The following is a 12,136-nucleotide window of genomic DNA, read 5'->3' as shown; positions in this document are numbered from 1 at the left end:
TAGTAAATACGTGGACATCCTCAGCGGCTCCCCTTTACCGAGGTCAGGTGAGCAGAGGGGAGGAGGCATAGCTGACAGGTGGGCAGCAGTGCTTGGGGTTCATCCGAACCCATCAGGCGCTTAACGCTCATGATGGTGGGCACACTGAGTGTAGGCAAACCAGGCACAAAGCCTCAGTGGGACCAGCCGCAGACCCTGCCTTCCCTTCAACCCTCAGGTGCCCTCGGGTTCAGGGGGATGACTGGAGGGCTGCCTGCCAATGCTGGACTGGGAGTGGTGCCCGAGCTTGCTTCTCCTCGTAATGGCTCCTGGTCTGTCTCTGGGACAAGTGATGCAGAGAAACAACCACCTTTGAGAATTCGGGTGACAGGAAAGATCCTCATGCCGGAGTCTCTCCAGGATCAAGCACACCCTGGGAGGTGCCTTGGTTCTGCAGATGTTCCTAAAGGTAGCTCTGCGGAACCCGCAAAGGGACGGCTATGGCAGGCACCAGGTCCATCTGTCTGCAGACCCATGTTTTGACCTGCCTCCTTCACACTGGATAAATGTGGAAAGAAAGGGCAATTCTAGGTCCTTTGCCTGGACCTACCAGGCCAGAAGAATCGCACTCCAGTGAGTCACCTTTAGGCCCAAATGGTTGCTAACAGATTTCCCCATTTCTCTTGAAGAAGTAGAAAAGCATATTCTACGGAGTTTCCTTTCCAGGGCCGCCCAGTAGAGAGCAGTTCTGTAGCTGCTGGAGGCAGCAGCCTGGTGCTCTGCTGTGCAGTCCACAGGGAAGCCTGCACCCTGCTCTCGGGAGTGACCTGGACTAGCTTTGTCAGTTGGCAACCCACAGGGGTGTCGCCCCCCCCCCCCCCCCCGCACACCGAGGGACTTGCAACCCTTCTTGTCTACGTCTCATTTGTAATTATTGCCCTGATATTGTCAGTACAATCTGGCCTTCTGGGTTACTATTACTAGCCGCACTTATGGGGAAAAGATTTCATAGAATTATCTAAGCCCAGTATGGCTTCACCCTCATCTCAAGAACTACCTGTATTATGGCTCTTGCCTCAGAGACCACGGGGAGCCTTTTTATAAAACTTCTAATGCTTCTGGGCAGTGATGTCTGCAGCTGGATGCTACAGCGGGAGCCTGTGGAGTGGATGTCGTGCATTGTTTCTGGGGGGATGCCAGGGATTGAACTCGGGGGCACGCTACCACTGAGCCACATCCCCAGCCCTATTTTGTATTTTATTTAGAGACACGGTCTCACTGAATTGTTTAGGACCTCACTTTTGCTGAGGCTGGCTTTGAACTTGCGATCCTCCTGCCTCAGCCTCCCCAGCCACTGGGATTACAGGCGTGCACCACTGTGCCTAGCTGTCACCACTCAACGGTGTTATATTTTCTTGGAAGTAAGGTCCAAAAGGTTGGAAACAAAGTATCAAGGCAACAAAAATTTATTTTTCATGTTACTTTACCTCCTTGATAAATATATGTTCAGCCTTTAGGGGATGCTGAACAAAATCGGTTTCTGGTCTCATCAGTTTGGCTTTGAACTAAGACAAAGTCCCAGGGGAGCATTTCCTCTGACCTAAAGACCACGCCAGCCTCAGCAGCTTGGAAGCCTAGCAGATTCTGCTGGTGGGGGTCTATTGTCATGCTTGTGTAGACTTGGACTGTTAGCCAGGCCCACTAAAGTATAGGAATTTGAACAGTAGCCCAAGAAAAGGGTTAGAGAAGAATAGCAGCTATAGGAGCAACAGGCACCTGAAATCCAAAATATTTGGGGGCACTTTAAGATGTTTATAATTTTCCTCTTAAATCTAGGATTTGCCCCCTGGTTGAGGGTGGGGATGGTTACTTAAAATCTGTTTGAATTAAATCTTCCTTCTGATAAACTTTTTTTAAAAGAATTATTGTAACTTTGGTTGACTATTTATACCTTTAATCTCACCTTTGCTGCTTCATGCACCTGTTCCTGAGGCAGACCAAACAGACTTCCTCTTAATAGGTAAGTATGGACACTACTGGTGCTTGTGCAGCCCTAACTGGAATCATTTTTAACAAAGGGCTGGGTATATAAGCAAGCATTCATTTCTACTAATTCCAATAAGATTTCAAGGGCTGGGGAGATAGTTCAGCTGGTAGAGTGCTTGCCTTGCAAGCACAAGGCCCTGAGTTCGATCCCCGGTACCGAAAAAAAAAAAAAAAAAAAAAAAGATTTCAAATAATACTTGGAAATAATACTTAGGCTCCTTGTAAATGTTTACATCCCAATCCTTTTCTGGGGGAGGGGGTAGTGTGGGTATTGAGCCCAGGGCCTGGTGCATGCTGAGCCACATCCCCAGCCCTGGTTCCAGTCTCATCTGTCTACATGCTCACATCACACACTCGCTTGCTCACGTAGACTGACTGGTGGGGGTTGCTGAGCAGCTCCTGAGGCCTTCCTTGGTGCCCAGCAACAGTCACTCATCTGACCAGGGTCAAAGCCTTGCCACCTTGGGCAGAGGGGAAAGCAGGACTCAAGTGGATATACCATGAGGGCTGGCTGGAACTGCAGGGAGTCAACAACACTGGAAAACAAGCAGCAGCTCTAGGTGACTGACTATAATCGTGTTTTTTCCACACGAATTACAGAATAGTCTTGATTGGAAAGAACTTCCACAGAAGTGTCACTCTTGTGCCTTGACCTTCGCCTGAGGGTGAGGTGCTGCCTGACCAGCACCAGGCCCCACGTCTAGTCTAGGCTTCCTGCACACTGCACACAGGTGCCCAAGTCTACCACCGACTGGACCTGGTTTAACATGACCTCCAGTGTATCAAATAGGGATTATGTCAAACGTTTCTAGCTTTGAAAACATGAGGAGAGCACAGTTCAGGATATAAAAGCTTGCTGGACACCGAGAACATACCAGATACTGCTCCCTGGGCCTAACTCGCACTTTCTGATGCACGTGGGGCTCTGCCATATTAAGCAGTTTACTCGTTTCAAGCACTTACCCCCCAGCTGTCTGCATCAGGGGATGGGTGGGAGCCATGCTGGCTGGAATGAGCTGAAGGTAGATGTTACTGGGGCCAAATAATCTTTGAGGTGTCCTGAACAGGCCCAGGTGTTAATGAACACATGAACCCATTTGCGTATGTCTCAGCAAGGTTGTTTATCTAAAGGAAAAACTACCTAAACAATAATAAAGCAACCGCCTCTTCAGGGGCTGCCCACTTTGCTCGTGACGGTGCCGAGGGTGGAACCAATGGCAGGGGGCTGAACCCCCGTTTTATTTGAACCAGTCAGCGCAGTCTATGGAGTGCCATGTATTGCACCCTTTCAGGGGAGGGGATCATTAGACAAATTGTCAATACTGTTACTAGAAAACTGGAAGAGACAAGTGCAACACGTGTGAGGCTGGAGTTCAAGGCCAGGTGTTCTCACTGCCGCAATGAAAGGACTCAGTTGCTATGACCTGTACACTGATGTGACAGAAAGCAGAGGACGTCTAGCAAACAGGAAAAGGTGAGTCAGGTTAATCAGGTTCCACATTAAATATTACCCTGTTACTGAAAAAAATTACATCCAGCTGTAGAAAAGGCAATGTGATGCCAAATAACGACACACTGTGGACCCATGTGAACCACTGTGAGGGGCCTCATGACAAGCAGTGCATCTGGGAGGGTGCCGAGAAGTCACCACTTCTGCTGAGACCACAAGAGGTACAGGAACCCCGTCCTTGGAGAGGACTGCTGGTTTAACTTTCAAGATGGAGAACCACAGTGTGGCTGTACTTGTCAACTGCAGGTAGGTCAGGAGCCCCAGGCAACACTGCTGGGCTTCCAGGGTATCCAGATGTATGCAGCTACTTAGGAGAACCCAGTTCTGTCACTCTGGGTGTGGTGCTGCACACCTGTAGCCCCAGCGACTTGGGAGACTGAGGCCTCACCAAGACCCTGTCTCAAAATACAAAGGGCTGAGGATGCAGCTCAGTGGCACAGGTCCCCTGGGATCAACCCCAGTATCTTTTGGTGAAAAAACAAAGTTTAATTCTTGTCACTTAAGAGAACTGAATCAGGTTAATTTTTTCACAGCTGTTTGGAACATATCCCACCCTGGCCTTTTGTAAGATCAAGCTCTTCGCAGGAATACCTAGGATGTCAGTGTCACTCACTCATATTATCTCTTCCATATATTCGCAGGTGCTATTAACAATTAGAGTATTGCTGGACAAACTGTTATGCTATAATATAATCTATAAATATGTATTTAGTAATAGGCAAATTAATGACTGCCTAAGATGCCAACAGGCAATAGTAAGTCAAGAGTGATAAGCAACTACAGCATCAAGGAGTAATGGTGTAGACATTCCCAGTGGGACGGTCCTTTCCCAGAGTAGACGCTTGATGACAGCTGACAAGAAGAAGTTCAAGTATTCTTTATTCAAAGTTGAAAAATGTACCATACTGCATTATTGCAAAAATTCACTGGTACAAAACACTTTGCAGCTGGTGAAAAGGCAATAAAAAGTTGATTTTTATACTCATTACTATAAATTACTGTTACAGTACTTTGCAAATTTAGAATTCTCAAACTGCATTTTCTTTTCCTAAATTGCCCACAGTACTCGAGGTTCCTGAAGCTAAGGCAGCTGTTTCAGAGGAGAGGGAAGAGGAGGTAGCAGAGGTCAAGGGATTTCCATTTCTCTTTCGATGCCCACATACTTCAGGGCATCAGCCTGGCTGTATCTGAAATGACACGAAAAAGGAAATGACCACGTAGCCAACACGTGTCAGGTGGACACACCCCAATTACACAGCTGCAGGTGGGAAAGCTGGTCATCTAGGTGAGATGCTGCCACATTCTGAAGCGGACAAGCCCATGACTACAAGAGTTCCTCTAGCCTTCCTCCGGCCCTCCCGGGACCTTGGCAAACTGCCCCAGGGGCAGCTCCGCATCACGGTACTAATACTGAGAAAGCAAAATGGAGAGAGAACCATAATCTATGAAGATCTGAAGCCCCTACTAAACAGGGCGCAAACGGCTGCCCTCTGAACTCTAGCCCATGCCAAGGCACTTCTGAATCCCACCAGTGGGTGGAGCCTCCAGCCACCCCCAACTGGGGACACCGGCAGTTTTGCCTCCCACCCCAAAACTGCCCGCTGCACTTGCTCAGAGTGAGCATGGAATGAAGCTGCTGGCAGACAGGACGGTCACTGGAATCGTGTGGGCGCCATTCAGTCCTGTGCCCACGCAGCAGGCTGCCACGAGAACCAGGAACCCGTGGGGCCCCACTATGTTCGGTCTCAGGCATTCTTTAGAAATCTTCATCTGATCACATGTGAATAAATATTAAATGTCGTCACATTTATCCCAGAGTCTGATGGTGTAAACCAGCAGCCCTCAGGCCTGAGGGGCTGCTTGTCCCACCACCCCAACAGCTTCTCCCCTGGAAAGCACCCACAAGACAACCAGGTAGCTATCTGCCACAGTGCCTGGCTTCTGAAGTATTAATGTTGTATTACAAGTGTGTTGATGCTTATGTGACCTGGAATGGTCCCAGTGTCACACCCAGCTGTCAACAACAAGGTGAGAAACAGGCCTTTCTGCATGAATTTTATTGTATTCGTAAATAAGCATTTCCTGTATAATTAATACGAGGGCAGCGTAAGCAGCTCCCCAACCATGCTCAAAGCAGTGACTGACCATCAAAAAAGAATGACCCTCTGGCAGATCTACCAAAGACTGAAAAACAGCTTTGGTACACAGTCCATAAGACAGGTTCAAAAAGCTCTTAGAGCACTCCAGAATGCACTTTACCAACCTGTAGTCAAAAAACAGCTCTTCACCAGTCTGGATGGCTCTCTTAGCAAAGATGCCTATCCTGTGATCGCCATTAACCATCATAACTGGAAGGAGAGACACAGGTGTGAGTGGGCAGCTAGCACAAAGGCAGGCCAGGAGGTTAATAAAACAACATGTTCATAGAACAGACTGCCCAGAATTCGAGCCCATTATCCCTGGACGTCACAGGGAATTCCCGTTGAACTGATAATTCTGAGTTCATAAAATACGTACCTTTTGCATAGCAGTTAGGATTTACTGAATGATTTGCAAAACGAATTTTGTTACCCTTGCGGGTTGCATCCACCACAAAATCTAAAGAGAAAAAGCAATCACAACCCAGTGAATCATTTCAGTTATAATGTTATGATTCTGGAAATAACTGATTACAGTTCTTCAGAGTATGAATGATTTATTTGCTTTTGAAGTCAACCAACTTCATTCAGTATAAATGGCATTTGGAAGAAAATGCTATTCTAGTTTAGAATTCATCCTTGATAATGTAAGATGACTGACGGTCTCAAATGCTATTAACTTTACATTTCCTGACCGTGTTTTACTTGGAAATGATATCTAAATTTCCTCCCACATCAAGAACAGGCATTTTCACATTTAAAATTCTACAAATGTTGTGATGGAACTTATTAATAGGACACAACGGCTCTTCTACTTGGTCCAGCTGACGGGTTCGAATCTCTCACATCGAGCACACCTGCATCTTTGCATAACCCCACCACAGACGCTCACCGCCACAGCTAGAAAAGGAGCAGCCACCATTCTCATAGTCTGTGGATAACATTGGGGAAAGTCTGGGAGGTGCTTCCAACATGATGCTCCCCACACTTTCCAGTCAGAAGTAAGATCGGAAGTATGCTGCACTGATCTGTTCAACCCTCAAGTTCTTTGTATCCCTGCTGCTCTTGCTTCCTTGGTGTTTCAAGTATGGCTCGTCAGAGCCAGTCTGGGGCAGCCCCAACCCACAGATGGTGGGACTGCAGAGACCGATTCCTATATCCATCTGCTCCCTAAGAAATTACCCTGCTCCAGTTCCTTGTAAACAGGCAACCTCACCTGAACCAGGAGATAAGGAATCAGGAGCTGCTCCTGGGGAACCCTCCTCCAGTCACCCTGATGCCTCTGACTTCATTTCCAATGCTCAGCCAGCAGAAGGCTCCCAAACAAACTCAAAAGGACTTACACCTGAGAGACTTACCATTGTTCAAGTTGAATAGAAAGCTGCACATGTATTTATCATACACTTTCCCTCTTCTGTCTGCTTCATCTTGAGAAATAATCTAAAAAGACACAGGAAGAAATGTCTTTAGAGTAGGTGATTAGGCCTGGTAGAACCAACAAGAGCGCAAGAGAACATTGGACCATCTTGGGAAGACTCCAAAAGGTGTCACTATTGCCAATCTCTTCTCCATTCAGTCTGCACACTGATTAAAATCAAAGATATTTCCATATGGAAGGTAATTATGCTTGAAAAAAAGTGTTTAAAAGAAAAAAAAAAAAAAGAGTAAACAATATAAACTACACCTTCAATGCCCAACAATTTTTTCCCCAAGCCCTACAACTAAAAAGGTAGGTTATTAATGACACTGTTATTTTGAGGTCCCTGTCAACAATTTTGTGGATTAAGATAGACTCAACATAGCAAAGCTTGTTCCCTGTCTTGTCCCCAAGTGATAAAAGTGTGGCCTAGAACTAAAGCAGGCCTGTTACTAAACAAACCAATTCACAAGCATGAAATAAGCCCAACCTGCAAAGCGTTTTATATTAGGTTCATTATATCAAACACAGTGGACTGGCTGGGGTTGTGGCTCAGCGGTAGAACACTCGCCTAGCACGTGTGAGGCCCTGGGTACAATTCTCAGTGCTTCATGCTCTTATAAAGAGAGGCACCTGAACGCAGGTGATTAGCATGCCATGACTTACCTCTCCACAGTATTCCGAGATGAATTCATTTTTCTGTACAGGATCTTTGATAAAAATCCCCCAGCCTGCCACATCAGATGGTGCCAGCAATAAATGCTAGAGAATAAAACAATCACATAATCAAAAAAGAAGAGACAACAGAATGAAAACAAAGCTATCATCAGAGAAACAATTCAATACACAAGAAGATTTAATACGTATAAAAACATTAAATTGGTACATGTCTGTAATCCCAGTGACTCAGGAGGCTAAGGGAAGAGGATTACAAGTTCAAGGACAGCCTCATGGATTTAGTGAGGCCCTGCACAACTTAGCAAGACCATGTCTGAAAATAAAAAGGGCTGGGAATGTGGCTCAGTGGTAAGTGCCCCTGGGTTCAGTCCCTAGTACCCTAAAACCACAATATCTGAGTATGGCCAGCAAACTACAAAAATAATGTCATGTTTTGTTAAAATAGAGGAAAAGTAAAATATCCACCTATCCTCCGCCTTACACAAAAATGCCCTCTGGAGTTACGGCTCCCCTCTGGCAGTAGTCAATGTGAGGACTGCTGCACATTTACTTCCCCCTTTCAGTCCTTGACTCCTTGAACTTATTATATGAGGACACTAGCCATTCTCTCCACGCCTTTTCCTCCACTGTCCTTCTATTACCAATTCAAGTCCCCAGCACATTCTGGTTCTTCATTGGTGTTCTTTCCTCTGGAGACCCTGACATTTCCTCCCTGCTAAATTTCTTTTGGATTTGTTCTTCGCAGCACTTCCTCCTCATGATAACATGAAAAACTATCATGAAGTGGTTCTCTAACCTCATCAGTCCTGCATTCTACTTGTGATAGAGAGTGCCAAGATGCCACTCTGTCAACTGCTTGGTTAAGAATTGGTTTCCAAACACTGACTTTTCATTATGGCTCATGCTTTCATACAGAATCTTTGTGTGACCTTTAAAAGGCTTCCTTGTCATCCAGACTTCTGATCTATTCCTATTTGGGTTCATTCTCCATTCACCTGTCAAAATTACCCAAATAGTCTCCTGATCAGAAATGAAATTAACTAACTATTACTATGTAAATGAAAACCAGTGGGTAAAAGGATCTATAATAGTTTTCTGTTTTGAGAGGTAAAAGATGTTAACAAAGAGAACTTATCAGCAGGAACAAGATCACCATTTTCTGAACAAGCAAGGGAGGAGAGTGTCCTACAATGGCAAGCAGAGTAGGGCTTAGGAGACCTTTAGGTCTAAACAGGTGCATCCCAACTTACTGAGCCAGCATCATTGTGACCTGTTAATCTGAACAGGTATGCAGCCACTAGAGAAAATGATCCAAATGCCTTCAAAGAAAACCACCCTGCACCACTAATCCAGGTCAGATCTGCCACGAATACAGATGTTGGTTCAAAGACACAAGGGAAGAAAACCAAGAGGAATGTTTTGCCTAGGGCAGGATTTCTTTTTTAAAAAAATAGGGGGGGAGGGCCTCCTAACAGCGGGGTGATCTCAATCAGGTAATGGTTCAACCACCTGAAATGTGCCTATACCACACAAGTAGAAGAGCAAGTAAGGGTGCAGAGGTCAGCAGCAAGGGGTCTGGGGTCACAGCACCCAGGCTTCAGCCCCTACTCCTTGACACAGGTCTTGTGTCCTGATCTACAAAAGGGGGTTAACAGTTATTCCTAACTTGCGGGATTATGAGGATTAATTAATTAATACAGAAAGCACTCAGTGTCTGCTATATATTAAATACCTAACAAATGTCAGCTATTATACCATTAAAAGGATTGAGAAAACAACTCTTGCATGCCCTGCAAAAATGAGAATACTGAATTTTTCTAGTACTATAAGTTGTTAAAGTTTCTTTTGCTCAGTATTTGGCAGCTACATTTTTAAAAATTGCCTACCTGCAATTCCTAGGCTTCATAACTCCTGGCTGGGTGGTTTCAAGGTTATTAAAGAAATAGGAGTTAAGTATACAAAAATTTGCCATGGGAAATTTTATCTCTGATTCTGCACAAAAAGGAATTTAAAAATATTATTTGATGAAAATAGGTCTTCTACATTCTGATAGAAATCACCATTTTTGTACATTGAGACAAAACTTCTAATTCTGTTAACTAAATTTAAAAAGAAAGTCAAATCATCTATTAAACAACTAGAAACATGCCTCTTATCCCAAATCTGATACCATTAATGGCTATTTCTTAAAACTCTGGGTTTATCTTACCACCTAAGTAAGACATGAGCCAGGTGTGGTGGCACACCCTATAATCCCAGCAAGCAGCTTGGGAGGCTGAGGCAGGAGGATTGAGAATTCAAAGACAGCCTCAACAACTTGGAGAGGCCCTAAGCAACTCAGTAAGACCCTGTCTCTAAATAAAGAAAACCAACCACTCTCCCTGGTTTGCTGCACCATCAGGGGTCACTTGTACCTTTCTTACCCACAGCTAAATGGCCTAAGCCTATCCTGACATCATCAAAGAGTTAACCAATAACCATCTTCCAGATGTGACTATGTCTTACCTTTTTGGAGCCCCGCTGAATACTGCAGTTCTTGCAGGACACATTTTTACTGTCCCAATGGTCAGCAGCTCCACATGTAAGACAGAGGTCAGGGTCACACTCTCGAACAGCCAGATAGCACGGGCACTGCTTGGTGTTGCACTGAGCTTTGCAACGGCACCCAGGAAAGCGGTTTTGACCTTCAGAGATAATGTTCTTCATCACCACCACCATGACTATCAAAGTTGTCACCATATACAAAAAACATGTATAAAAGGCCAGAACAAATACTGGGCTGGACACCTGACTGACTCATTGAACCCCTCACAACCACCTTATTGGCCCACGGTATCGATGAGGAGATAAAGTTAATAGCAAAAGTGAAGCCATTAGGACTGAGAAAGACCACCACCGAGTTCTTATTTTCCATTATTTATTTATTAAATGGTATATGAATTTAAAGTTCTATGACTTACAAAGTAAGTGTGAAGGGAGAGTCTGGACTAAAGAGGACCCACAGTTCTAAACCATTCCAAAGGCCCATCGTTCTAACCCTTCTGTAGGGTCCAAGCCTTATTTGCAGCTTTACTAAACAACTACCAAAGTCCACTCCCCTATGTGACTCTTTTCTTCATTCTGAAGACGAGAACCCTTCTAACCGACAAAAATTTTACCCAAAATATTTGTTTAGCTATCTCTATAAATTCCTCTTCCATTATTTGCCTCCTTTTCTGTGATTTAATGTAAATAATTAAAGAAGAAAAACCAAAAATCAAGTGCTTTAATTCTAACTAACTGGCATGTACATATGCACACACACACACATTACCCGGAGACCAACTAAACGCTAGCAAAGGGTAGTTACAGGTTCAATAAATATTTGCAGAATAAATAACTTCCCTGCAGTAAGCAACAAGGGAGCACTTCCATGGCCTTATGTTTTGTTTCAAATCACATCTTTAAATTACTGACCAAAGGCCTATTTAGTTCTCATGCAATTGCATCAAAGCAACAAATACTTACACTCTGAACTACATTGACAAAACTTTTCACAAAAATTTTGTGCTATCACACAAGGGCACGAACTGTCACAAGGCTGCCGTGGGTGGTCACAGGGTTGATAGTTGTAAACATGGTTAGAGGAGCCGTCTGAATAAAGATAACAGCACGCAGCCAATGAATCCAAGGAGATGGGAAACGGTCATCGCAATTAACAAGAGTACATTCTTCCCTGCTACCCCTGAGCTTGCTTTTATTATATTCCCTTTACTATACTTAAGATGCTACACATAGTCCTGTCTACTAAATGATGATGGAAATCGCCTCCCACCCACCAAGTGTCTGAGAGCTTCACTTCACATCTCAGTCCCATTTCCAAAGTGCTTCTCCTTTAGCACTTCTGACTCACTCCATCCGGTCAGCTTATACTTTCCAAAAGAGAACTGACTAGAGATTCATCAATAGCTATCTTCCATTTAAACTGGTTTGATGTACAGAGGTCAATTAAATTAGAATAGCCCAAACTCCAATCCAGTTACTATTCCAAAACAAATGAGAACAAAGTAGACATTTTTAAGCTAACAGTAAAGTTAAATTGAAAGATGCTAACCCTTTTTCAGTTGTATCTTTCTGCAGTGTGCAGCCCATAACCTGCAAAAACAGAAAACAAAACAAACTTCTGTGAAGCTGGGAGTCAAAGCTAAAAATCCAGTCAAGCACTACTTAACTGGCTCTATGTGTGCCATTAATACGAGCACTTGAAAGCCAAGAAGAGTCATATGCTACCCAGCTTCTATTTTCCTGCAGTTCAGAGTGATTCAGGAACAGCTTGCTCACTCAGGTTGCTGTGCCAGGCCAGCCAGGACACCACTTCCTGTACTCTTC

General features: G+C 44.6%; 1 protein-coding gene across 14 annotated transcripts in view; it reads right to left on the bottom strand.

Moving 5' to 3' along the window:
- Positions 1 to 4,212: 4,212 nt before the first annotated feature.
- Positions 4,213 to 12,136, bottom strand: part of EZH2 (enhancer of zeste 2 polycomb repressive complex 2 subunit) — a 73,805-nt gene continuing 65,881 nt past the window's right edge. For 4 of the 14 annotated variants that reach the window (XM_079149312.1, XM_079149311.1, XM_079149300.1 and 1 more), the window contains 8 exons: positions 11,862 to 11,902; positions 11,276 to 11,401; positions 10,274 to 10,452; positions 7,757 to 7,852; positions 7,032 to 7,113; positions 6,053 to 6,133; positions 5,799 to 5,883; positions 4,215 to 4,722 (listed from right to left, as the gene is read on the bottom strand). In XM_079149312.1, coding sequence (XP_079005438.1) covers positions 4,662 to 4,722; positions 5,799 to 5,883; positions 6,053 to 6,133; positions 7,032 to 7,113; positions 7,757 to 7,852; positions 10,274 to 10,452; positions 11,276 to 11,401; positions 11,862 to 11,902 — 751 coding nt within the window. In that variant the 3' untranslated portion in view covers positions 4,215 to 4,661. Of the gene's footprint in view, positions 4,723 to 5,798; positions 5,884 to 6,052; positions 6,134 to 7,031; positions 7,114 to 7,756; positions 7,853 to 8,347; positions 8,764 to 10,273; positions 10,453 to 11,275; positions 11,402 to 11,861; positions 11,903 to 12,136 lie in introns of those variants that run through there. The other 10 variants (XM_079149305.1, XM_079149307.1, XM_079149310.1 and 7 more) reach the window with 7 other exon arrangements.

This window comes from Sciurus vulgaris (assembly GCF_902686455.1).
Source record: "Sciurus vulgaris genome assembly, chromosome: 8".
Taxonomy (NCBI): Eukaryota; Metazoa; Chordata; class Mammalia; order Rodentia; family Sciuridae; genus Sciurus; species Sciurus vulgaris.
This window is presented reverse-complemented; position numbering and strand designations above follow the sequence as displayed.